Source organism: Platalea leucorodia (assembly GCF_965183815.1).
Source record: "Platalea leucorodia genome assembly, chromosome: 14".
NCBI classification, from domain to species: domain Eukaryota; kingdom Metazoa; phylum Chordata; class Aves; order Pelecaniformes; family Threskiornithidae; genus Platalea; species Platalea leucorodia.
Genome location: NC_138836.1, coordinates 10,556,929 through 10,584,682, shown reverse-complemented (window position 1 = coordinate 10,584,682; position 27,754 = coordinate 10,556,929). Strand labels below are relative to the sequence as shown.

At 48.7% G+C, this 27,754-nt stretch overlaps 1 protein-coding gene across 1 annotated transcript; it reads right to left on the bottom strand.

Moving 5' to 3' along the window:
• Positions 1–353: 353 nt before the first annotated feature.
• Positions 354–24,736, bottom strand: METRNL (meteorin like, glial cell differentiation regulator). Its single transcript, XM_082326452.1, has 4 exons — positions 24,489–24,736; positions 18,255–18,643; positions 1,727–1,786; positions 354–997 (listed from the first exon to the last, which is right to left on the bottom strand). Exons 1-4 carry the CDS (start codon positions 24,599–24,601, stop codon positions 681–683), a joined length of 879 nt encoding a protein of 292 aa, XP_082182578.1. The 5' UTR covers positions 24,602–24,736; the 3' UTR covers positions 354–680.
• Between the last annotated feature and the right edge of the window lie 3,018 nt (positions 24,737–27,754).

The window sequence follows — 27,754 nt, the reverse complement described above, 5'->3', positions numbered from 1 at the left end:
GCCTTACGGAGAAGAAAAAAACAAAGATTTTAAACAGCATGTGTCAAATCCAGGGACCTTTATTTCTCTGGAATGGAAAGAATTTGCCAGCCTGGACAAAAAATTGCAGGCGGCGATTGTACATTCTTTCAAATAAAAAAAAGAACACACACACACGAGAGTTTGGCTCCATAAATTTCTGTCGTAAGAAACAACTTTGAATTGTACACCAAGCTTTTTACAAAGCATCAACGTTAAGATGTTTTACCGTGCTCTATCACATTCTTGGCCATTTATACAGAATACGCCATACCAAATGCTACATCAGCTTAAGACATTTTTAAAAATTAGTATTAAAAAGATACAAAGGCATGTTGGCTTTCATTTGGGTTTTTTATTAAGACACGGGAGTTTTCTTTGTTTTCCTAAAGAAGTCACTAAAAAAATATAATAACTTAATTCGTAAGGACAAGATTGGTTAAAAATCCAGCCTTGCTTTCTTGGCAGCCTTCTGAGCTCGTACCTCTGTTGCTTCCATTAGTCTAACAGCACCGCAGGCTGCAGACGTGTCCTGCGGGGCCTCAGCCTGCACTCCAGATCTGTCCATGCTCTCAGTTACCATTTTTGTTCAGAGTTTTCACCGTGGCCAGGAAATATTCCCAGCCAAACGCTAAAAGCGATCTTCAGCCAAACAGGGGATTTCAATCGGGGCCAATTTCACATGGGTTTAGCCCTTTGTCTTTTGCCTCTTTGTACATCCTTTGGAAGTCTTTAAAACGAGGGGCACAGCCTAACCTGGCCTCCCCAAAGTGCATGCGTCCCGTGAAAAGGAAGTCCCCGTCTCCTGGTTTCACCCCACACTCCAGCAGGGTCTTTATTTGTCCTCGCCAGTTCCCGCTCTCCCCCGTGAGCTGAAAGACTTTGCTCTTCTGCCTGTACAGTTTGTTGACACCGACGTGAATTATGGATTCTTCCTCTTCTGCCTTGTTCGTTACATCTTGGATAGAGCCTCTGATCACTGGAAACAGGAAAAATGACGTAAGAAAGAGTTACCCAAAACCCCTCCGGAAGAACCGGCTCCAAACTCAGCCCCATGCAAGCAGGCAGCTCAAGGGGAACTGATTTCACTACAGCAGCCCCAGTTTGGATCCTTTGTTATTTTTAGAGTGAAGTTTCTATCGGTAACCTCCAGCATATATTTGTATTTGTTAGAGTTTATATTTGTAACCTGTCCAGCAAAGGGCACCCACATATTAAATTTAAACACAAAAATAATTACGTCAGAAAAATAGCATCAATCACGATAAAGAGTTCCAAGAACAAGATACATGCTTAGAGCTCCCTGACAACATACTTTCTGTCCTTCAGCCATTACAGATACCAGCTAATATTAATTTCCCCTTTAAAAAGGGAAGCACGGAGAATGATTGAAACCTTTGGTTTTCGTCAGCAGTCCATTTTAGGGCAGCAAGTAAAGGCCTCTCCTAGACACACCCGAGTCTTTGAACTTCTACTTCCATCGCGGCTGCTGGGCCATTCTGTCCCCCTGGGGAAGCGCCAGCTGGGCACACGGTTCTGAGCTCCTCCACACCACGTCCTCCTCCCTCTCCCATGCACACAGCCCCTTTAGACAGCATTTACTGCTGGTGGAAGATGCCAAGCGTAAGTAGGTGTCCATCAATGATTATGGCCGTCACATTCACGTGAGCCGCCCGGGGGAGGAGGGAAGGGGGATGCAACAACTCACCAAAATCACTAGTGCAGACAGCCAAGAGGACTTCTGTGTCACTGCATGGTCGGCAGGGAGCTGGAGAGAAAGGGTCAGAGTTAGCAAAGGACTAGAAGATAGCAAATAAATAAGCCAGTATTTAAATTAACCAAAAGGAGGACACACACACACACACACACACACAACACGGGGACAACTGGTCCAAAGACCAGTCAGACGTCAATAATGTTACAATAAATGGAGGCTAACCCTAGTCCCGTGAGATTTTTGTAGTTAAGCAGGAATATGGATCTCTCTAACGCTCCTGCTGGGATATATTATCTAGCAAACACCCTGCACACTCGCTGCACTTATGAAAAATATGTTTTGATACCGGGTGCGTTTGCAGCGTGCTCTGCTGTAAATTCAAAGCTCTTGAAACGGCTTTGAAGATCATGTGCCTTTTAAACTCTGATGGCAAAGCTTCTTTCTTACCATTTCTATCAAGTGTTTTGGGGCTATTTCACAAGCCACTTAGTCTATCACCACATCAAAGATCCAGAAGGTTAGAGAGTGGGGGAGGCCAAGAGGGGAGGAAAAAACCCCAGCGCATGTGTTCGAGGGCGTCGAGGCAAAGCGGAAACTGAAGCCTGTATCTGCTAGAGCTCAAGCAGCACAAAGACCATTTCCTGTGCTGCTGGAAACAGTTGGATATCTGCACTAATCTAATCAATGCAAGAATGTGGCTCCTCTTTGTACTCAGCCAGCTATTTCTGAGGAGAAGGTGCTGTAGTTGCAGTACAGATGTTTCTATAATACCCTGTTGAGTTCAGGAATTTGCTTACTATCAGGGTCTGCCCTGCCCAGCGATGCTAATTAAGTCTGTCCGCTGGCGGCCCGAGGATCAGAGCTCACATCTTTCGCTTGATGTCATCTTGAAGCGGCACTTATGCATCAGTCAGAAAAATGAAAACCCATCAAGCGTGCTGCTCTGCCTGGATTAGTACAGGCAAAGAGTACAGCAAAGCAGGGCTCGAGCTGGAGAGGAGGCGAAGCGTTGGAGCTACAGCTTCTTTCATCGCGCAGTCCACGATCAAACCACAAGCCGAAGCTACCCCACTTCTCCCCACCCCCAAAAAATTTAGGTTTTGAACCTCAGCATCTGAAAACACTTACTTACCAGATTCCCAAATAGTCACGCCCTTCCTCTCACCCCCGCCTGCTTCCCGGAGAAGTTTATCCATTGCACTAAGAAGTAGATTTAAACTAGTCTAAACAACACATAGCTGGTGCCTACGATGCTCAGCTATTAGCCTTCCTCTGTTAGGCAGCACAAGCCATTCTTTAACGTAAGACCCAGCAAATCTCTTATTTTTTCCAAGGTCCCAGAAAAGCAGTGATCCAGAAAGAAGGATTATTGAACCAAATCCACCAGATTTGCTCCAGTCAGATGATTAATACACAGTGTAACACGCTGTTTAATAGGATTAAAGAGAATGTAAAACGCACATTTCTGGGCAGGGATATTTGAAGGAATAATTCAAGAAGGTTAAAAAGCTCCAAAAGAAGAGACAAGGAATAGGCAAAATAGTTTTGTTAAAGCATCTGGATCAATCGGGCATTTCTATTTAGTCGCGTCTGAATGCCTCCAAGGGCCTTTAGAAACAAGTCAGCCTTTACCGCCCTTCTTTCCCCCACATACCATTTCAGCTCTCTTTTTTGGAAAAGTTTGGAAATTCTTTAATATCATGAGAAATACAGAGCCAGCCAAAGCCTGGACATAACTGGAGTACTGTAATAAATTCAGTCTGAAGATATTTTAATTTTTAGACTCAAGAGATTTTGATTAGTGGCTAGACCAAACATTCAAGTTTCATCTGACAGAGAAAATTATATCAGTCACATAACATCCTACTGCGGAGTTGTTCCATTCATGGCATCTACCAAACTCACCCCGGGCAAACACCCCTCTTCCCCAGCCTCCCTCTGGCCAGGTCAGGACCGGAGTTAAATCAACCAAATGGAGGGAACCTGCAAACCTGCGTGAATCCTACAGCATTTTCACATGGACAGAGGCTCTAAAAGAAAGCACAGCTGATGGACATCTTCAAAATGCACAGCTGGATTTCAGACACTAGATTTCAGATATTTTCTTCTGCAAAGATCTAATAATAAAAAGGCATCTTGGCCTTTTTAAGTCTGAGTGAAAACAGTCTTGGTTTAGACCAGACATCTCTGTAGTTTGTCCAACCCCATCAGAAAATTGAAAAAACCAAAATGACTAAGCCATTTTTGTTCTCAGAAGGAGCGCAACACAAGCAACAGCATTTAAGATGAAAAACAAAATACTTTAAAAGTGGTTCCTTCCATTTAAATAGACTGACACTATAATAAATCAAATGAACAAATCTCCACGTATACATGGAACCAAATCATTTTAATTGTGGACTCTAGGCAAAATCTTGCATCCTTTTTAAATGCAAAAGGAAATTAAAAGCGCTCGGCATTGCTCACACCAGATCATTACTTAAAACCTACTTCAGCTCCACGCTGACTCACAGCAGCTTGGTGGCATGCAAGCTTATTTAACCACCAGTTACCACCAGCCCTCACTGCCATACCAGACACGTGAAGAACAGAAACCCCCTTCTGTGGAACAGCTCCCGCATCTGCATTCACAGAGTATCAAATAGATCTTGCAAGTGGCAAAAACAAGGTATGCAAGCACAGATGGAAAGCGAGTTGTGAAGGATTACTGCCGAGGTAAATGGACCATTAAAAAGCAAATAACATTCACTCGCTACAACCAAAGCTTCATTCCTATACAGCCTCATAAAAGAAACAAAATCCTTAGGGGGAGGCAATGCCTACGCTTTCTTTTGAATCCCAGCCATTAAGGAATCTGTGTGTTTATGCCACAAGTCCGTGATTTTAGCTGCCGTTCAGCACTCATTCACTCCGGGATCGGGCGGCAGGTGTTTCCCCCCATCAGTAGGTCAAAACGACACACACACCTCGGGCTAAAATGGGAAGCATCCTTATAACTAAAAAAAGAAAACCAAAAAGAACACTTCACTCATGCACAGCAGGTGAAGGTGTTCATTTTCTGGGGAAACATGCCCGGATACTAAATAAGACGGCTGTGTTCGCCGGCCGCCCGACTCCCTGGGGATGTCTCGAAGGCTGCCCAGGTTCTCGCGTCCAAAAGCAAGTCTATGAACTTGCAACAACAACAATATCAACGTCAGCTGCTCTAATTCCTTTAAACTCGATAAGCCAAAGAGCCTTAATTCATACAGCAGCAGGGGCAGGGTGAAAAAAAAAAAAAAAAAGAGAGAGAAAAGCAATGTTTTATTGAAGCCCTCTAAAGCCCAGATGCCTATAACTCAACTCCACCGCCGGTGGCATAAAGCCTGCATTGTGCATGTCGGCTGCCGACTCTCCTGGGAATGCCTTTGATGGATTTTGACAGTATCCTGACCTGAAGTAACCTGAGGCAGCCCTCTCCCTCCACCCCCCGAGTCCAGTGCCTCCAAAGGCCTCTCTATTCACCTCCCCGCAGAGGGAGATGTAATTACATCATTCCTCACAAGCCAGCAGTCATGTCCCAGCTGCTTTGAGCGATTTGCCCTCTGAACCTGATGTTACCGAGGAGGATGTGGCGATACTAACAATAGACTGCACTTGTTGGCCAACAGCTTTGTCAAACACGTTGCTGGTCCTCTCCGCGGGGAGGCAGAAACGCTCTGGAAGAGAGAGGGACGTGCCCTGAGGAGATGCCATCAGCTCCGGAAGGTCCCCAGCTCAGCCAGCACCAGGGAGTTGAGTTGTCTAGAAAGGATCTCCTCCCATCTTGGGGAAGGATTTAGGTGCACCTTTAGGGCTGCAATTTAGCATGAGTCTCCTCCGCCTCGAGAGCTGTGGGTACGTGTTGCCGTCCTCTCTCAGCACGCACGCACAACTCCAGTCCTTCCTCCTTTGGTTTGCGACATTTGCACACAACCGTTCTATCCTCTGAAAATAGGAGACGGGGGTTATTTGAAGGGCCATCGTCACGGTTTAGGATGACAGCTCCCTGCAGGACACATTCAGTGAGATGTGCTGGCTCTGGCTTCAGGCGTCACAGAAACCACACGAATGGGCCTGATCTTCGTTTGAACCACTTGTGTTTCAACAGCCACCCATGGGTCTGACTGACCTTACCTTACCCCAAAACCAGCTTCCAACCCGTAAGTCGGTCGTCTCCTCTGTCTGTCCTGAATTTCCTCAACACGCTCCACAACCGCATAGCTATCAAGAAGACCAGATGAACCAGGCTGCAGGTCTCTACACACTGTCCCAAAGCTCCACGTGCTGAACATACATCGCTGCTCCAGCAGCACGCGCAGGAAGAGAGACACCCTTTAAGCAGAAGTGAAAATGTTTAACACAAAGTAATTGCAGAAAACCACTTTACCGAGGAATACCCTTCGGTTTTATTAAGAAGCTTGTATACGTGTGCGGTGCGGTGGAGGTGTGGATGGTGGGGGAGGGAAACAGAGCTGGTTTATCTGCACTTCCAGTTTCCGTGGCATACATCACCCGCGCATTAGTCTTTCTGAATAAACCTTTGAAGAGCAATCAGACCTTTTAAGTATCAAAAGCTACTGAGGAGGCCCAGGCAGGGTTGGAGCATTATTTTTTGTTAGTTCTAAGTTTAAATCTTTTGATTAAAACAAGTAGTCTTTTCTCTTGCATGCTCAGCAAAAGGCATTCAAATGGGTCTTGTCACAAACCAGGGTGATTTAAGCTAAGCCAGCCCGTACTGCAGCACCTCCGGCCGTACCCGTGTGGGGCCACAGCAGACCTGTCTCCTGGATGAAAGCTCTCAGCCTGACATCAGCATTAGTTCATATGGAACAAAAAAAAAAAACCCACCTACACCCTTCAAGTTCTTGATGGCAGCTCTGTAATTGCAACCGTACTGGAAAGGGCATCATAGGATGAGTCTCCTTCCTGGAAACATGGAGTACAGACTTTCGAGAGCAGATTACAAAAATAGAGATGTGGTTTCTCCAATGATGGTGCATTTGTCAGTCATTTTTCTGAGTCCTAAGCAGAAATGACTATGTCTCAACTGATTACTGGATCAGTAATTTAGCTGGGAGACAAGAGTTTAAGAGCAAACATCATATGAGCAAGAAAAAAAACCACCTTGGCTGATCCTGCTTTAACTAATTAAAAAGTAGAATAAACCCTTGCAATTATTTCTTCCTAAGTTTGCCTAGGCTTCCTCTCTGAAGAGGCAAAACTTCTGCCATGAAACGAACCTCTCACAGCTCATATCCCAAACAAAAAGACCTGCTACTTTGCAGTGGAGGTGGACAAGAATTCGACAAGCACTCTGGTTTGCCAGGCTTTGACTACTCGTCTCCTTTCTCGATACACCTTCAACTTTCCTCACCACCTCAGAAAGCTCTTCCTGAGCAAGCCAAAATAACATTCAACCTCAAAACACCCACAACCCCCACACTGAAACACCATCTAAACTACATCAATGCAGCTGCACGTCCGCGCATCTCAAATGTAAAATGAACATGCGAGCTGGGAGCTGAGGCCAGCAGAGCTGCATCCAGCACACCTGCACTTAACCCAATACCTGCAGCCACGCAGCGAGGGAAAACGTGGCCAGATGACACAGAGCATCTCCGCAGCTGGGCTGGAAGTTACTGACACCCAGTCACAACACACAGAGGAGCTCTCTCATCACTCTTTTGTTTTACAAGGTTTTCCTGTCTGTGGATGGGATAGGATTACACGGCTTTCTGCAAGCACTGCACTTTTTCCAGCGTGTCAGTAGGAAAACGCCAAGTCAGGGAGCAAACACGAGAGTTGGACTTGCGCTACTCCCAGCCCCTTGGCTCAATAAGCCTCGGACACAGGATCCGAAGGGATTGTGCTGCTTCGATGAATAGAAGGTTAATGCTATGAATAACCACACTGAAAGAGTTTAGTGCTTTTCCAAGGGCAGAAGAATTCATCGCCATATTTGCTAGAAAGTTAATCTGAGCCCCTGTGCTGAGCAGAAAGGCAGCTCAGAACAAGGACCATGAGCAAAGACACAAAACTCAAAGACTCCCTTCTTCTCCAGCCGAAACACAGCCAAGAGTTGGTACAGGACAAGACGGTGATTCAGCAGCTGGACCGAAATCATGATGCTACAATGGACATTCTCCCCTGACTTCTTCATGTGAAGCAGGGCTATCGGTGATTTTACCTCCTCAGAAAAGAAAGTGTCAACTCCGGCTCCTTGCCTTAGCTCGTTTCTGACATTCAGTTCAACTTGCACATATGTACAAGTTTCCAGAAGTAACTTGGAAAATATAGACACCGGCCAAGAACAATTTAAACCTGCAAATAAGTTTAATGAAATGCAGGCTTTCATATGCTGTGGCATGGATTGTGCCAAGAGAATTGAGTTAATACCACTTCCTTCCTGCAAAGTGAGAATAAAAAAAGCGTATTGTAAACCTCACCATCAGAGATGTGATGACCTTTGTGCTCTGAGAAACGTTAAGACAAAAGAGCATAAACTAGAAATGTATCTTTTCACAGAAATGTCTTCCAAGAGGGTGTTAAAGTCCTTAGGTATCAAAGACGACTATTTATGTAAACAGTGTGAGGAAGAGATGTGGTACTAGGCAAGCTCCATTTGCAACAGCTCTCAAAATGAAACTTGGCTCAGCGGCTACAGAGCAAGTCAGGATCCTCTGGGATTGCAGAGTCAATGCCTTTTTGCTGTTCCAAGATGCAGCACCCATTCTAACAAATGAGCTGAAAGGTCAGCTAGAAACACAAACAGCCATTTGTTTAAAAATTTTTAAAAAAGGAATGGAAAAAAACCACAGAGCGGTTTTTATTCAAGCAGCATTTGACAGTATTAAACTCTACGTCCCGGTCCATGCACAAGTTGCATCAACCCAGGAGAAATTCTGAGAAGTGTCATATCTTCAAGACACTTCTTTCTGTCCCGCCTCCTCTGGGCTGCTTATTGCTCCATCAGGAGAAAATAACGCCTGTCCCAAACACCGTCTGCCTCCCTTCCCTGCCTCCCCTCCTGCCGGACGCGGCCAACAGGCACAGCTCCGTCTCCGTCGCTGCCCCGAGCCTCTCCACCCTCTGGATCCAGGGCGGCGTTCACAGAGCAGTGCCGGGCTTTGGGCTCCCACGCTGCTGCGGCAAAACCTCGGTGCTGGGGTGGGCAGCGACGTAGTGGTAACAGGGTCAGTGCCAACTCCCAGCTGAGCTCCTACACTTACCCGTTGCATCACCAGCACTATAAAAACCCTCAGTTACAGTCAAGCCTGCAATGCGTCCAAAGTGTCCAAAAAGCCCTACTCAGGAGATCAAATTTTCAGTTAAATTCCTTCTGTCTGAATTGCAGCGGAAAAGAGAGAGCCCAGCAAACACGAAGCATCTCTGCAACTGTACAAGTCCACGTTTCTGTGCAAGCAGCATTTGTAATCATCTGCCATTCCTTCGCTTTCTCTCTCCCCTTTCCTAACTGCAATTAAAGAGAAAAGCAGGCAGCAAGGTAACTGCTGGGAATTTCTCCCGCTGTATGTGCACAGGGCACTAATATAAAGCCATAAAAAAATATATCTATTTGTTTATCTCACAGAAAATACCTCTCTCCTTCCTCGAACCTACACTGCTGCCAAGGGGGGTTAGGAATGGGACGCGCTGGGCGGGCGCGAGGATGGCCGAGTTGCTGGAAGCCAGCTGTGCCTCCGGAGAGTTGAGGGACTCCGCCGGCCTCCTGCGACCTTGCAGCTGGGGCCGGACCCCTCCTGGCTGCCCCATGAGAGCCCGCCAGCACGGGCGGCTGCAGCATCGCACCTCCGCCCTGCCCGTCCACCGCCCGCCAGCACAGGACCAAAGCAAATATTTCTACTGACTCAAAACCCACAAAGATTCATGGCTTGGCTCATCCCCTCCTAAAATTCACCCAGAAAATATTTCTTTTTTCTTCTAAAGAAAACGTCGTTCCAAAGCCTTGTAAAAGCACGCACTGATCAGATCTAGGAAAATATAAAGTTAGGAAGAAAGTTTTGATGTCTTGTTTGGTTTTGTCTCCGATAGCTAACAAAACACTCAGCTGAGATGGCGTGCAGTGCTTGCAAGGCAGAAAACGAAAAAGTAAGGTGATTTGTACTCCCGTGCGGTGGGGAGGCTGTGCAGCCAGGCGCATGGCTCTGGTGCCGCAGCTTCCCCCTGCCCTGCCAGGGCTGCAGCAGAGGCTGGAGCCAGCACCGACCACCAGGCTGGATACCTGCCAGCAACACGAAGCCTTCCCTCCCTCCCCACCACCCTCCTCTTCGGTCCGGTCCATTAATGCCTCCTGTGGAGCAGGGGAATAGAATTAAGTAACAAGTGGCTGGTTAAAGTTAAACCCTGAGAGTGGAGTAATGACAGATCAAAGATTAAGTGAGTCTCAAAGAAAAAAAGAACAAGAACGACAAAAAAAGTAGCATATGTGCACTCACATCCACACAGGTCCTTCTTCCTGTTTCTAGAAATCAAATTCGCTTTGGTAGGTGGGAGAGCTCTGAAGGAACAAGGCCAGTTTTCATTTTAAAACCACATTTATTTGATCAGCCTGTTCTTGAGGGGGGCTGTGGAAGGGCTGCCTCTCACGCAGTGAGATGTTCAATGTTCAGTTCAATGTTCAGTTAACCCCCCCAAAAAGTTACTTAAGGTTTTCTGTTCGTAACAGGAAAAGCTTTAAGATATATACACCTTTTCTTACTTAACAGCACACATTTCTTTGTCATATTAGGATCATTCACCAGTTCTACATAAGCTTAGACTTTTCCCGGTTTTTTTTCTGCCTGAAATTTCTCACATCCACTTATAAACAGATGAAGTTGGTGCAGAGCTACTAACGGTTCTGTTGGGGCAGAGGTGCGTCCTGCGCACACCGGAGCGATCCCGGGGCAGTTACGGCAATGGAAAGCCAGGGCGGGCTCCGCGTGCATACCCCAGCACGAACGATCACTACGCATCTCCCAGCAGCAGGGCTTCGATCCAGAAGGGACACGGGCAAACACCAGAGTTTATGCCTCTTGCAGGAGTCAACACCCAAATCCCATATAGGCGTCAGAGCGGTGCAGAAAGATACCTGAGGAGGTACCCATACAACCCCCCAAAAAAAAAACCCTTCCACAAATTTGGATCGGCAGCAGAAGTTAATGCTGGACCAAAGCTGCGTGTCATACAGCGGCAGCTTTTTTGACCCAGCATTAAGCCTCCCAAGGTCAGATTTAACATATCACAGCTTTGGGTCCAGGGCAGCTTCCGAGCATCCGTGCACTATTACAGTGTGTATTTTCTGGCTTCTACAGCAGATTAAGGCAAAAGAGATTTTCTGCCGTGCAAATCAAGACCCTAACACAGGAAAAATTTGGCCCATGTTTCAGTAAGTTTCTTATTCCTCTGGGAAGGTGGGGGGCGGGAAGAGGAATGCGGTTCCCCCGCCCTCCCATCCCTTCTTTAACTACGGCCTCAGGAATTAGCAAACTAAACAGTTTTGCAGAGCAAGCAAAGAGCATTATTAAAGACTGCCAAGCAACTCCGTTGGATTGCAGATCTGTTTGCGGGACTATCTTCCGCAGTACATAAAGGTCAGAGCAAAGCAGAGCCCCAGCTGCCCGGACAATACACCTGACTGCTTATTGGTTTTGACTGCCCACTGAGTTGAGAAATAAGCTAACGGCATTCATGGCCAGTCTAGCAAAAATAAGCTATTTTCTTACCCCCTCTCCCCTGCAGCTGCGTATTTATCATTGCAGCTCCATTGTCACCTCCTCTGCCCACTGCAAACCCAACTACTGTCCTGGCAACATCAAAGGGCAAGCAGGGCCAGAGGAGACTGCTGTCAAACTCATTTTCTTGGGGGAAGGAGAGATTAAATTAGGGCATTCCTCCAATTTTGTTGGTTTGGGGTTTTTTTTTTAGGTGAAGACTTCTCAGTTCAACATTTTTGAGCTTACTGAGGCTCAGATCCCGAAAACATCACCCTTGCTCAATTTAGGAACATGTAAGAGCGTGTGCGTTCCCCGAGCACCAGAACTGCACTTTGAAATCATTTCACACGGGAAGAAACCAAAAAACTTTGCTCTCAAACTCTCCCCCCTGTCAACCATTCGCTGCAAATTGGACCGCTTTAGGCACACGAATAATTAGAGCAGGTTTTTAGCTCCTCAAAATTAATCCCACTCCAGGCTCTGGTATACAGCAGCCAGCCTGACCAATTCAGATGTTGACCCATGACACCCAGTTCAGTGATATGCTATCAAAAACTAGCTTAAAATCTGCTTTTTCAGATACATATAGGGTTAGCAAATGCTGCTTACTCTTTGGTAAAAAAGTTACTTTGTGTCTAGTTTTGTATCATCATTTACTATGGGAAAAGACAGGAAAGTCACTACGAAGACCTTCCTGCGAGGAGGGGGAGCACACAAAATACTATTCAGAAAATAACGTACCCTAAAGCCGGAGTGTCAAAATGGTCCCTTATAAGGCCAATAATTGAAGTGTATTTTGAACAACTGCATTAAAGGCTGTTTTCTTGTGGTTTTCTCTTAAAACTTGCTGCTGACCTTCTAGAGAGGGAAAAAGCATGTAAAACAGCAGCAAGCCTTTAGCTGCTCGGGTGAGCCCACCTCTCGTGCCGCCCCGCCAACTCAGACTTAGGGAACCGATCCCTCGACTTTGCTTCGCTGCTCGTTGTGCATTTCACCAGCAAATCCTGGTGGGAGGAGCGCGATATCGATTCTGTTCCGTGCAAATCAAACCAGACCACACTCAGATTTGCTTTTTTCCCCTATCGCAGCTTAACCCCAAGCGGTATGAGAGTTGTACCCTGTGCAGAAAACCGGGGGGAAAAAAGACAAAGCAAGCCATTTTTCTCATCTCGGGGGGGTATTGGAATCTACACCCCTGCCAACCCTGCCGCATACAGCTGTGCTCCCACCCCTGCCGCGGTGCCAACATCTCGGATGGTCACAGTGAGTCAAGCAGAACGTGTGCTAAGCCTAAAGGTCGCGGGGACTTTCAATTTAAGTGTTCCAAGTGCCTCTTTCCATCACCTCTTCTGCTAACGGCGGCGATGAGCACAGCGGGGCCCAACCGCGATTTCCATGTTGCGAATGCCCTGGCGGAGAGCGGGCACGCCAGCCGCAGCTTCCTGCTCCCCGGCCGCCGGGACGAAAAGCAAGAACGTTTCCACGCCGGCAAGAAGTGAAAAATATACCAGCCCATCTGCTGCTTCAGGGTACAAAGCTTAGCAGCGCATTCAGCCTCCAAGAAAGAAAAAGAAAAATGGATATTTGGGAGCAACTAGCGGAAAGCAGGAGATAGGAGCCCACGAGCTGCGATGACAGCAGCGCTCTGGGGGAGTACAGGCAGAGAGATGGCAGATTGGTGCCCCACCTCTGCCAAACCCAAACTGCATTAAAGATCAAAAGTTAAGAGGGGTGCATCAAAAAGCCAGAAACACTGGCATAGCCCAAATACTTATGAGCTTTCTTAATTTCCAATCTGTTTTCTCAGGCCAGTCAATTAACAGCATGCAGGAAATAGCTGAATACTGTTCTTGATTAGTTAGCTGGATTTATCCAGTTTTGCCTTGTTTTTCAGAGACCCACTTGAGTGCTGTACCTCCTATCTGTTAATATTCTCAGCCAGGTACCCAGCATTAATAAAGAAAACGTATAAAACAGTTACTAGAACCTGCACTAAGTCGGTAGATGCCATCAAGATAAAGGGACATTTTTGTTAAAGTTTGACTTCTTTACTACACAAAAGCCGGTGGGTAATGAAAGGGCTTTCAATTTACCTCCTGAGCTCTAACAACCAAATTACAGACATCCCCGTGAGCGTGCAATGGGAAAAGCAAACTACACGCCTTACATCAAGCTGGATCCAGACCTTGGATGCGACACTCTTGAACCGGACTTTAGGTAAGAAAATAAAGGTCTTTTGGTGGGAGGGGGGGAAGAGGATTGACCTTCTGCTCCAAAACGTTTGGTCCAACCTACAGGTTCTTGTTGCAGACCAGTGGAGCAGTAGCTGAAGAACTTAAATAGCAAATGACTATCAAGGGACCTTCACACTTTTCACAGGGATTTAATCCAAGCAGCTTGCTGTGGTGCAAGGCACACCTAGACCAGGAACAAGCTCCGCTATAGCCGAGAAGCTCATGTGGGTCATCACCTTCAGAAAACCTCTAGAAGCTATATGGCCAAACAACACTTTTGCCAAAACCTCCGTCTACTTGCCAGTATAGGCAGTATAGCAGAGGCCCACAGTATTCTCTTCCAGCACAAGCAGAAAAGATTAGAATCAACGAATTCAACAACCCAAACAAGTTCTGCTGCTTCTCAAATGGCCTCGGGCCAAAATGTCACAGTGCCTCAGTTCTTCAGTTGGGCAAACACCAAGGCTTCGGAGCCTTACTGCAAGCCTGAGGTGAAGTTAATGGACCATCACTGTGGATGGGAATTCTATAGGGCTCCAATCCAAAACCTAATCTGAAATCAGAAGCACTTTCAGTCACCCATCACTTTGGGTATCAGGGGGAGAACGTCAGGATGTCTGAATTGTCAAGCTGCCCCTTCGTAGGGACTACTCACCAACATCAAATGGTGACAAGCGCCGTAGCGTGCTTGTCTTCGCTCCTCTTCCCAGTTTAAGAACGTACAAACCCCCAGAAATGCACTTTTTTGCTGGTTACTATCACAGTAAAAACCACCTCACACCAAATTTCAGCAATCTGAATTAAAACTATTGGTATACTACAAATACTTCCTACGGTTAGGGAAGCCTTAAGAGAATGGGGTAAGGCAGACTCAGAGCCAAGAAAAGGGTTAAACCCCCAAAATCTGGAAAATTTTAAGACTGCACTGTGTCATTCAACCTTCCCGAGAAAAGGGAAAGGCCAATTCAGAACCTGTGTATGTTTTCTACTGAATTATTTGCTAGACTCTGATTAAGTGGGAAAAAATGACTGTAAACTAATAAAACTTGAGGTTTTATAATTAAACCACAGGCACCCTGCCAAGCATTCCTGATTAGCTGATGCACCCTGCAATGTCAGGACTCTGAGGACACAACAGGTCATTAAAGTATTAAACAGATGACTTATACTCTTTAATCAGAGCTGGGATGCCAGGTTAGGAAGAGAGAGTAAACTCAAGGGCAGAGTACAATAATTATCACCAGGAAACAAACACACCGTTTAGCAAAGAGAAGTTGTTAGCGAGTAGTTATTGCACAAGGACAGGGCTGGATTACTGAGCCCCACACCTGGGTCTTTTATGAGAGTCATCTCCCCCACTCTGCAGTAAGAAAATAACGCAATATTTGTGATTTTCGGTCCTTCGCCATCAGACGAAGCGCTGCAGCGTTAAGCAAGACCAGGAAGCGTGCAAGCCTCCTCTGCCCAGCTCAGCCCCCGTCTGCAACAGCATCTCACGGCTTCGTCATCTCTTCACACGTACTGCCAGCTCTGCCCAACGCCGTCAAACTGCAACTAAGAGATGAGCAGGCTTGTTTTTCCAGTGCGCAACAGCCAAAACACTGCGAGCCACGTTTGTGACCAAGGGACAGAAGTATGCTTGGAGGGAAAGGCAGAACCTTAAATCCAGTTTTCAGCTCCTTAAGGTCAGTGCTTGCCTCTGGCTTGAGCCTCCTCTCCGATGAAGAAGCCACCAGTGATTTCAGTCAATGGATTGTAAGCTACCTCTCCAAATGAAGAGCTCAGTAAAGGACATTTATTTGGAGGTTTCACAGGAAAACCAGAAGCAGCTCCAGAAAAAAGGAGGTCCACGAACTGCGAAGAGCCCCAAATATATTCACTCTATAGAAGCCTCACAAGGCAGCTATTTGGCAGTTTCCCCAGCCATATAGATATTTATAGGAGAATAAAAGTGCTCATCTGACTGAGTAGTGGAAAGAGTCATGTATGGCATTTTCATCGTGTTTTCGCCCCCCGCCGCCCCTCCCCAGAGTCTGGGGATCCAAAAAAAGGCAAGAGAAATAATTTAAAATACAATGGAGATCCCTAGTTTGCCCTGAAGGCTCTGCTGATGAACTATTAAAAAGCTTCTTCTGTCCAAACAAGACACTTGGAGCGTGAAGCAGATAGCCTACCACATTGTTTTATAAGACAGCACTGAAATTCAACCAGTGCCTGTTACAGCTGAAAATACAGCAGCCACAGAAAAAGTGATTTAATATGCCTATCAAAGAGGAAGGCTGTAATTGGATTCAGTCCTCAGTTTGACTTCTGAAAGCCTCTGAAGAAAACTCCCATCAGCTTTAAAAATCTCCAAGATTTTATGTGGAACGGAGAGCACTTCGTTCTGAAAACACGGCCGTTTGTGCCGGCTTGGGACGTGAAGCAAGCCAGCAGCGAGTCCTCTCGATTTTAGCAATGCTCGGCAGAAACCGTATCTATGTGCAAACTAAAAACAGCAGTGATGAGCAGTATTTCTCACATGTTATTTTACCTATATGCAAAAGCAATTTCAACTTTTTTTTGGGGGAAAAAAAAAAAAAGCATAGGACTTTTCTTGGTAAGTTTAAGTGACTTATCGCTTGCCTGCCTGTGTCTCCATCCTCAGAGTCTGTCAAAGAAAGAAGCACTGAATCTGGGAACATTCTCCAAATAACTGATTAAACAATGTATTTAATGTCTTCTGCAATGGAATTTTACTACATAGCTAACATTCTGCACAGCATATTCATCTTTGCAGAAATGATCTTACTGGGAAAACAGCTCTGCAGCAGATACCCTGCTTCTTTTGCAGCACTCGTAAGATGTAGAAGCAGAGAAGTCTGCTTAAAACGCAGAACCCTTGATATTAAGCTACAAGTTGTGTACACGGCAAGAGTAAAGAAGGCAACTTAAATATTTTAATATTTGTTTATAGTTTTTTGTTTTAATGGCAAACACGCCATCTATCAGTTATTGGGGTTACTGCATTAGCCCGCAGCCAACTGCTGTCTTGCTGAGTTAAGAGCTGTTCACCTCAGTCCAACTAAGGTCTGTACAAAAAAGAAGCCACATCTGAACTGGTGTGCCAACACCTAAACGCCAGCAGGGCGGCGAGCAGGCACAAATACACAAGCGTATAAATCCAGAGTCCTGTTGTGGAAGGAAGCCAGGGGAGGGGAGAGGACGGGACTCCAGTTCTGCAATCACTTATCCCAAAAAAGGACAGGGATGCAATGCCTAGACGATACAGCTGCAGTTCAATTTGCCACACCACCGCTTATCAAGTAGCATCTCAGGCAAAGCATATGGCATCACTACCGCAGAATCTAGACAGCCTACGGACGGCTCTTAGGCTGGCTTTACATCGGGTTTTACCCTGGGCTGAGTCATCTCAAGTGTGCCGTGAGGACTCTCCTCCCCTACTGCAGGGCTGCCTGCGTGCCCTACCATTTCAAAAGAGAAATCTGGTTGCCACCATGGCCTCCCCACTTAAAACGCCTAACCCTTGAAACCTCCCTAGTCGTTTGGGACAAACTACCCTAGATCGGCTATTCCTCAGGCTGTTCTGGAAATCTCCCCTCCTTGGTTTGGGGGATAAAAGCTAGAGGCAATTCTGAATGGAGGAGATGCATGAATGCGATACCGCCTATCTAAGGAGAATTTCCCCTTGCCCCCTGTCATCCTCCACAAATGCTAGTCATTCAAACTGTCTAATTGATTAGCATAATTAGGTTACACCTAGAGCTATTGTTCCCAAATGGTATTTAGCTTGCTATTTAGTATCAGACTTTACAGGCTTGTAAGCTCTTTCAGTTTGTCCACTCCCCCTTCCTACAAGCTTTTCGTGGGTGTAAAACTCCTCCCTACAAAACTTGCTTTTCATAATGGTTGAGAGAGAAGACAACACTGGCACTGTAAAAGTACTGCCATGGTGTTGAAGAGCTCTGCCATGGCACAGCAATGCTCAAGAGAGTGTAATAAGCAGAGCTGAGGAAGGAACACACCATTTTCCTTGTTTAAAAAACAACAAAAAAAGCAATAATTAGGTCAGCAAGTAGCAGTAGTTGCAGAGAAAAAAAAAAAAAAAAAAAAACAGCACAGAAAAGGAGTTCCTCCTTGTTTAAATGTTTATTATTCAAAACATGCAGCGGGGTCTTAAAAACTGAGTAAAAAAGTAGTTAGAAAACTGTTACAGCAAGGCTCGGAAACCCAGTTCACGGTGGAGTTCACCGTAGGGGAAAGCCAGCTCCTGTGATTCACCCCACGCCTGCAAGGGGAGAATCGTTCACAATGTAGCCCTTAACAAATCATTTGGAATCCAGCCTATGCTACCAGCTTCCAAAGAGCAACGACAAAAAAACAAAAGAAAAAGAAAAAAAATCAATTCTTCCGCAATAGCGTGTTTATAAAACATGTCCTTAAAAGCACATGAAATTCAGACCCAACCACTTTCCCACTCACTCACTCTGCCATCTGTTATGCATCCAATACGGCACGTGAAAACATGACCAATATCCCAGAACTCACCAGAAACTGTGTGCAAATCAGATGCTATCCCCTTGTTCATCAGTTCGTACTGGAAGCCTGTAATTTTCCTGCTAATGTCCTGCTGAGGAGTGGCCTCAATAAACAGGCCCCCCTGATCATAGCCAAAGCAATACACTTTACTGGGGCTGCGATCTCCATCTCGGACCAAGAGTTTCAGTTCTCCAGTTTTTTCCAAATAAATATTTGCTCCTGCAGAGTCCTTGAAGGGCTTTATGCAAACAGTCAAATGTTTGTAAGAGGCAGGTGAAGTATTGGGTCGCAGGTTGACTATGAGTGCTCCCGTGGGATACATCCACTCTATCGACCCTTCAGAACAGCGGAGGTAGACCTGTTCAACATCCTTCTTGTGAGACTCGTGAGTTAAGCCACTGGGGGAAGAAAGAAAGAGAAAGTTAGAGAAATGACAGAGCTAGTAACGTGACTGTCATAACCTCAAACCTTCAAAGACCCACATCAACAAACGCAGGAAATCTATGACAGTATTGAGCGCTAGCCCATCCAGCTCGGCAGCAGGCCGAAGGGCTTGTCTCTTGCAAGACTGCAACCTTAATATTATGCGACAATTTTAAATCATCTCCCAAAAGAAAAAGTCAAACCACTAGTAATTGACTTCAAAATTAAATAGGATATAAGCACATGATCAAAAGCACTTAAATTACTACAGCCTCAGTTACTGCCCATCAGCTGAGCTGTGGCAAATGACTCGGCGCATACAAAGTAGAACACGTACGCTTGGACTCCCTTCCTGGTGGCTTAAACCAGCACGTTCTCCAGCCTCCCAGATCGGACTCCACCTTTTGCTGAGTACTTTGTTCCCCTTCCAAGTCTATACTCCCAATGGATCTGAAACTGGGAGGGGCGCCAAGCTCACCCTGTGAACTGGAGCAAAGGGATGCTCTGGGTGCTAGCGATAATCTCTGCCCCAGCTGGGCAGCCCCAGTCTCCAAACTGGGAGGCAGGGAGAGGAGAGAAAACACTGCACTCTACAGTCATAGCTGGGGAAGCACTGAACTATGTTGCTTTCTTCAGTACATATACCATGCTCCCCCACTTCTCCCCAACACGAGGTTTAAGCTTATCACTTCACTGCCCAGCTCCGATGGGCTACGAGCAGACACACAGCTAGGGGTGTTCAGCAAAAGAGAGAACACGCGGCCAGTTCCTATCACTGGGGCACAGGGCCACCACTGGTCCTGTGTCCTTACCCAACACCATGGCAAAAAATTAACACCCCAACAGCCATTCCGAGGGCCGGTGATCACAGAGATGGGACAGAGAGCACCATGGGGATCCCAGGGCCAATTGCTAGTGAAAGGAGAGCAAACTGCCATGCTTAAGCAGGATGACTAGTAAATCCCCAGGACTTGCTTGCCCACAGCCTAAACTGAGGACAACCCTAAACAACCCTTGCTGCCTGTCACTGATGCTGGACCAACCCCACAGGTTCTTTACCCAGGGTGACTCAAAGCACTAACATGGCACCGCACGCTGTAGGCACTCCAGTTAAAAGAAAAAGTTGTGGGAAGCCTGGGTTATTGGTTACAGTATTTGGGCCATTAGGTAAAAATCCTTCGGTCCCAGTCCCTGTCCTGTCACAAACCTATTATGCGAGTATGAGCAAATCACGTCACCACCAAGCTTGTTTCTCCTCCTACGCTTTGCGTACCTAGTTCCCAAACATAAGCATCTTTTATTCTGTGCCTGTAGAGCACCACCCAAAATGAGACCCTTCGACGCAGCTCACCGAGTACTTGCAGTACTTCAGAGAAGCTTCACAACACTCCCACTTGCAGGCAGATGAACCAAGACAGGGAAAAAAAAAATTAAAGGATTAAATGACTTGTCTGAGGTTACACAGGAAACCTGTGGCAAAGAACGTATTTTAGTATAGTGCAAGTAATGACATCGAGCTCTGGTTTCTCAACAGAAACCTCCAAATATACAGTTCCCCATCCCAAAGATATAGTCAGGTGCTGAACAGGGTTTAAATTCAAGTCAGCATTTAGAAAGTAACAAGAAGCCATGTGTAAAAGAAGGGGGAAAAAAACCCCACATGGTTTGCATTAACTGTTGACGTGACTCATTATTGTGAGTGTCAGTGTGACCCACTCGATAGAGGTTACATGAGGAAGCTCAGAAAAAAAAAGTCATATTTAATAACAATAGTGCCTGCAAACATGTGCTTTTGAATAATCTTGAAAGCCACATGAAGAATGCAGATGAGGAGAAAAGAGGGACAAGTTTTTGACCTCTGGTCTCTTGCCCTCAAATTCAGTAGTACTTAACGCATTCAGGAAACTTAACTTGCAATGGGATATTTCAAGTTGACTGTAAATCCACATCTGGTCCACAAAATCAGTTTTCACCACAGCACGCACATGATGCCACTCAACAGAAAACACAGCAGTCTGTTTATGTGCAAGCAGTGAATAAGTAAAATTAAAGAGTGTAAAGCTGATCCCTCAGCAAAGGGGCAAAAAACTACCCTCACACGTCACTCGTTCCTACTCAAGACATCAAAACACGCTGCAGAGGTTTTGCAGTTCTTACACCGGCAAATTCTACCTGAAGCCTGAGTGCTTAAACAGAAGGAAGATACCAGGGGCAAAACTCTGAACTCATGCAGTGAAACTGCTGTTGCAAGTGATCCCAGCACCACTGAGGCAGTGAATTTCTGCCAGAGAAAAAAGCCTTAACATTCATTTTGTTCAAACGCTCATGCTGTTCAAACAAAGAACAGGGTGGACTCTGAAATTATCTTCTGAAAGCCAATTATATCCCACAGGCAAGAGTGATGCCATTAGACAGATACATCAAGCACAAGTACCTGTATGCATTAAGCCTTATAATAAAGGATGACTCAAAAGTTAATGCATGCTCACATTACTTAACAGCAACCACCATCATCCAGTAAAACCTGTCGCTTTGCTTTCTGTCAAAATGACATGTCACCACATCGAGGGATTGTTTAACGTCGTGTGTAATCCTCGCTAGCCAGCCATCAGACACACCGTGTCCACAAAACAATGACGGTCCAGGAGCTTTTTTTTTTCCCCTCAAGCTCATTTGAGTTTTACTTTTTTGTTTGTTTCTTTTTTTTAAGTCTATGGCAAGGAGATAGGGCAGCTGTTTCATGGTTACGGTGACGGATGAGCCATCCATCCTCCCTTTCAAATCTGTGCTGTTTACGGGACTTGCTTCTACAGCAAGTGCTACTTCCTCATACCGATCCATGAGGACATCCTGAATCACTGCAGTTGTCTCCTCGCTCTTCTCCCTTGCTGGTTTCAGCCACCCCCCTCTGTCTGTTACGGTATCGGCGCAGGAACCTGTTACGCTGCACCATGCAACAGGTGTTACTTAAAGAAAAAGAGAGCAGGAGGAATATTCACACTATCTACTTTAGCCGTTTATTTATTGTATTACAGACGCTCTGAAGAACCCTCGAAGTACCCACGTCCTCCCAGCACCCCTCAGCGAACACAGGGAAGTTTCGCCCCTGATTTGGGGTACCATTAAGGGTGACAAGCTAGAGAGCAGAGACTTCCCCAGAGCACCCACCGGTGCAGAGGGCAAGATCGCTGGACACAAGCAGCCACGTCAGAGCTGAATTCTCGCTCCTACACCCTACAGTCAAAAACACCAGACTAGCGTATTCTCAGCATGTCACTGAAGCGCTTTTGCCCAAAGCATCGAGAGGTCATTGCAGTACGAAAACCTGAAGTTACAGCAAGAGTAATAACCAGACACACACCACAGCGAAGTTTCTGCTTTCTTCTGGACAAAGCTTTCCTGGAAGCTCTCTGCCAAGCTATTTATTAAGATGCTGCTATGGCCTATTGCGTGTACTTAAATTGCAGGTGTCAAGCCGTGCATTGCATCAGATTTCCCCGGAAGCATGAGGGATACCTATAGGAATCCTAGCAAAGCTCTTCATACTACTCAGGGATATAAGTTCATCACTTCTCCACAAGCTAACTGGAAAAAAAAAAATCATATCCAGAATGTTCTACTTCTTTGAATATAGACATGCATGTAAAAGTGAGAAAACACCTTCAGGTTTACTGTAGGAGGTGACCAGACTCCCAAATCTGCCAGCACAAGACAACCTAGAGCTTCACTGTGGGAAGAAAGACTACATTTTGGCATTCAAGTGCATAGGATTTTTAAACAGTTAAGGTAAAAAACATCACATGACTTCAAACATTATATTCCACATAAAAAATCCTTTCTGACCCATATGGCCATTAGTATCCACACTGAAATATTTAATTAGATGGTATTTACTGGTACATCAAATTACCTTTCTTTCCTTCTTTAACTGCTAGTCTTTTCAGACAAAGCAGATTATATTTAATGGCCTTAGGACTGCAGCATTTCTGATGACACCTGTTTGCTACCAGCGAGGCCAAAGTCAGCCCGGTTTGCTTTATCCCCTCCCAAGACTCCTGTCCACCTGGGCTCCCGCACACAAGGGAAACCACCCAGACCGAACGGCGCGAGAGAAGGCAGCTCTTCCTTCCCCGTGCCTCCAACCGCACCGGCACGGAGCCGTCACCACTTTGGCTCACCAGGGCAGCAGCAGGCGGGTGAGTCCCAGCTTGCATCACCAGTTCACCCCAAACTCACTTACAGGAAATGCTATTTCACTTCCCCCCCAAGCATCACCCCCTCAGCTGATGCTCCAGGCATCGCTTGTTCCAGCCCTGCGCAGCTGACATGGGTGGTCACCGCTTGCTCCAGGAAAACAGGACAAAACTAGGAACCAAACAGGACAAGATTACAGGGGTTTGTCATCGTTCTTTTAAAAAACACGCTGCGGTACCATGTGGTAAGGCCCAGGTAAGTACAGGCAGCGAGGATGCTTAGGGATGAAAGCAGGCACAGCTTTGGGGGTGGGGAGGTTGGTAAAGCAAAATGATACAGCTAGGAGTTTGCCACAGAACTAACAGGCTCGGTCCCTATCAGACAGACTCGCCTTCAAGTGGATTCACTGGGATTAACTACACCTCTATTGTCTAGAGTCAAAAAAAGTTCAGAAAAGTAAATACCAAGCATCTGCATGTTTCAGACAGTAACAGATAAGAAATTACCGTGAAAGTCAATCCAGCTGTTTCCCCGCTTTGAATTATCCCTACTCCAAAATACCCTACTGATACAAGCTGCCCAAACTTGTATTTTAAAGAAAGTCAGAGCTGAGCAGAACATTAGAGTCAAAATGTTTTACTCTCCAACACAGAAAGCCTGACCCAGCAACTTGCTTGTCAGCAGAGTCGGTTTTTAAAGCTACGAGCAGTGGAGGAGGTCACAGACCCAACCACACACGTTAAACTTATTACAAGCAATTAAAGGAAAGATAATTTGGGAGATAAACACTTGAGAACTGGAGAGCTTTCACAACCGGCGCAATTAGAATAAACCAGGAGTGAGGCCGCTGTACCAGCCCCAGCTCCCGGGCTCCTCCTCATCATCATCATCATCGTCTCCGCGGGATGAAGTGCGGGAGAACTTCCCGGGAGCCGGGAGCGACGCCCGGGGCTGCGGTGCGGCGGGGCAGAGCTGGGCCGGGACCGGGGCACCCAGACCCGGGCAGGGCGGCAGGGAAGGAGGCCCTCGCTGCGGCGGGAGCGCCCCGCAGGTGCACCGCGCCCCGGGGCCGGTCCCAGCGGGCCGCGGCGGCGGGGGAAGCCGGGGCTGCTGATGCCCGGGGCTGATGCCCGGGGCCGCCCCGAGCGCGGCGCGGCCGGAGCCTGCCCGGCCCCGCGGCTTCCCCGGGCGCGGCCGCCCCCGCGGAGCGCTGGGGGCCGCGGGGAAGATGGTCGCGGGCAGAAACTTCTCCGCGGCGGACATGGCACCGCCCTCCTCCTCCTCCTCCTCCTCCCAGCCCACCGAGCCGCGCTGCCGGGCAGAGGGGAGCCCGGCCCGCCCTGGCCCCTCCATCCCTCCCCCGCCCCGGGGCCGCCGCCCGCGGGCCCGCCGAGAGGGGCCGGCTCCCCGCGGGGCGGCAGGCAGAGCCGCCCTCGGCCCCGGCTCTCCGCCGCCGTGGGCCGCCCCCCTTCCCCGAGCCCCGGCCGGGCATCGCAGCGCCCTGCGCCGCTCCGCAGCGGGAGGGCTCTCCCTTTTGTTTTCGGCACCAGCTTCTTCCCCCGCCAGGGCGGGGATGGACGTGGCAGCTCCCGCTTTCCCCCCAGCCCGGCGGGGGTCTCGCCTCACCTCCCCTTCCAGTTGCACAGGTCGCTGGAGTACTGAGCCGCGGCTCCGCCGCCCAGCAGCAGCCGCAGCCCCAGGAGCAGCGGCAGGAGCCCGGCGGCCGGGGCGCTCCGCATGGTCCCACCCGGTCCGGTACGAGCGCGGTGCAGGCGGCGCGGAGCGATGGGCGCAGCGCCCGGGGGCTCGCCTACATGGTGGGGAGCGCAGCAGGGCGGAGCGGCTACCCCATGCCCGGCTCCGCGCTGCGCCGCTCCGGCTCGGGCTCTGAAGTTTGCAGCAGCTCGCTGCGGGCTCCCAGCTGAGGGGCGGGGAGCGGCCCTGCCTCCCCGAGCCGCCCGCAAGGGGCCGGCTCCTCCTTCCCCCCTTCCCTCCTCCGGGGGGGCGGCACTTGCTGCTAGAGCAAAACGCGGCGCCGGATCGCGAACGGCCGCTGCCCCGCGGGCCCGGCCCGGCCCGGCCGCTGCGGGATGCCGCCGGTGCGGGATGCCGCCGGTGCGGGATGCCGCCGCTGCCTCCCCGGCCGCCCTGCAGGTGCCCTGGCCTGGGGCCTGAGCCCTCCCGCCCTGCCTGGCCCCCTGCCTCGGGCTGTCCCCGGGGTGTGCTCTCCCACGGAGCCCGGTGGGAGCAAAGGTTTTCGTCTGGCCGGGAAAGTCGCGGGGCTGCGCTCCTTCTGTGCTGGGGGAACCTGGGGGTGCCAGCGGCGACCCACTGCCTGTCCCCGGGCAAAGCGGGGTGCCAGCGGCGACCCACTGCCTGTCCCCGGGCAAAGCGGGGTGCCAGCGGCGACCCCGCTGCCTGTCCCCGGGCAAAGCGGGGTGCCAGCGGTGACCCCACTGCCTGTCCCCAGCCAAAGCGGGGTGCCAGCGGTGACCCGCTGCCTGTCCCCGGGCAAAGCGGGGTGCCAGCGGTGACCCCACTGCCTGTCCCCAGCCAAAGCGGGGTGCCAGCGGTGACCCACTGCCTGTCCCTGGGCAAAGCGGGGTGCCAGCAGTGACCCACTGCCTGTCCCTGGGCAAAGCGGGGTGCCAGCAGTGACCCACTGCCTGTCCCCGGGCAAAGCGGGGTGCCAGCAGTGACCCACTGCCTGTCCCCGGGCAAAGCGGGGTGCCAGCAGTGACCCACTGCCTGTCCCTGGGCAAAGCGGGGTGCCAGCAGTGACCCCACTGCCTGTCCCTGGGCAAAGCGGGGTGCCAGCAGTGACCCACTGCCTGTCCCTGGGCAAAGCGGGGTGCCAGCAGTGACCCACTGCCTGTCCCTGGGCAAAGCGGGGTGCCAGCGGTGACCCGCTGCCTGTCCCTGGGCAAAGCGGGGTGCCAGCAGTGACCCCACTGCCTGTCCCTGGGCAAAGTGGGGTGCCAGCAGTGACCCCACTGCCTGTCCCCAGCCAAAGCGGGGTGCCAGCGGTGACCCACTGCCTGTCCCCGGGCAAAGCGGGGTGCCAGCAGTGACCCCACTGCCTGTCCCTGGGCAAAGCGGGGTGCCAGCGGTGCACCTCACTGCAGCAGGCTACTCTGCCCGCAGCAGGATCATCTCCACCTGGGCACAGTTCCTGAATGGATGGAGGCCGATAATTTTGCCAGAACCTTCTTGTGTCTCCACTTACCAGGAAGCACTTGGGACTTGATCTTATTTGTAAAACTCTCCAGCACTTAATGACCACTCTGGATAACTCCTTGTCTTGTTTATTGTCCCTGTTTATCCCGTAGTTGCCTTTGGATACTTAGCCCTTAGTGGCAGAGACCCTTCTGTGAGAAACTAGAGGCAAAAAAATGCCTCCCAGGATGCGAGGGACGCGCAGGGGGTGAATCGGCCCAAAACCCAAAATATCCAGGCCAAGAGAAATGGGGAAAACAAAAACAAAAAGATCGATGGAGCGGGGGGGAATCCAGCTGCACACAGACTGCGCTCCGAGATGCCAGGCGCCACGTATTTCTTTCAAAAAAGCAACACAGGGGTCGCGATTGATACTGTACATCCACAGATAGCAGAGGGGTTAAAATATTTCCAGACCGCTGACTTTCTTAGTCTCCTGTTGTTCTTTCAAGTGTCTGTCACGCAGCTTTGTTAAGGGCACTGCACGGATTTTTCTAGGTGAGAGTTCATGGACGAGTATTAAACGTTTACACCCCGTTCGCAGTTTGGTGCCTTACCCTCCCTCGTACCTTCTGAAACACCTTGCGCGGTGCGCGGGCGCTGCCTGGGAGGATCCCATGGCTGGACCGGGATCTTCCACTTCTGAGGAAGGCTTCCTGCCTGCTGCTGCACCGAGGAGTAAATCCTTCGCAGCGTATCCCCTTCCATTTGTGGCTTTAGCTTTTCATGTCGTTTTTGTTTGGTAAATTACAGGTACTGTTCTGTTGATGATGAAGTATTAACATAATTACAGTAATTATGTCAAATGATGCAATGCATGTAAACATGTAATTAGCATGCAGGGACAACACTGAGCAAAGTGATGACAACATGCAATAATGCAAAACGCCTCATTCTCCTGGTCATGTGCAGTGACACGGGCTTTAGAGCTCAGTGCCTTGATTATTTCTTTAGAAGGAGGTTTTGTTAGAATGTTTTGCTTCCTTCCCTCATAGTGGAAAGAAAAGCATACAGAGAAAACACCGTGTTGCTTTATTCCTCGGCATGTTTATATGTGCAACCCTCTGCATGCCCCCCAACTTTCTGTATCTGATTTCCTTTGCAATATTCGAACTCTCTGCATTTGATAAAACAAACAAGTGCCCAGGCAGCTGCTCACGTTACACTTTGGAACTTTTGAAACTGCCTGAAAACTGGGAACTTTTAAGATAGGGAACAGTGTGTGCTATTTTGCAGTGGCTACTGCCTCTGGCTTTCATTCTCCCCTTTTTAACTCAGAAATGGCAGCGGCATTTAGTTCTGGGGACCCAGAAAAGTAATGGCAAGATGGGGGCTTTGAGAGCCCCTCCTGTCCTCCAAGCCTTCATGATGCTGATACAGCTCTTCATCCGACCCAAGCTGATGAGTCTTAAAATGAGCAAAGCCCAGGGTTGTGGGTGCAGAGCCAAGGATCCTGGGTGCAGAGCCGGGGTTCGTGGCTGCAGAGCCAAGGATCCTGGGTGCAGAGCCAAGGATCCTGGGTGCAGAGCTGGGGTTCGTGGCTGCAGAGCCAAGGATCCTGGGTGCAGAGCCAAGGATCCTGGGTGCAGAGCTGGGGTTCATGGCTGCAGAGCCAAGGATCCTGGGTGCAGAGCCAAGGATCCTGGGTGCAGAGCTGGGGTTTATGGCTGCAGAGC

Bases quoted from the DNA above. Each gene is read 5' to 3' on its own strand.
- METRNL (XM_082326452.1), bottom strand. From the start codon at position 24,601: ATGCGGAGCGCCCCGGCCGCCGGGCTCCTGCCGCTGCTCCTGGGGCTG. The intron at 18,644-24,488 runs GTGAGGCGAGAC...TTCTTCCCCCAG, and splicing joins CTGTGCAACTGGAAGGGGAG to TGGCTTAACTCACGAGTCTC. The intron at 1,787-18,254 runs GTGAGTTCTGGG...CTTTCTCTCCAG, and splicing joins TGATTTGCACACAGTTTCTG to CTCCCTGCCGACCATGCAGT.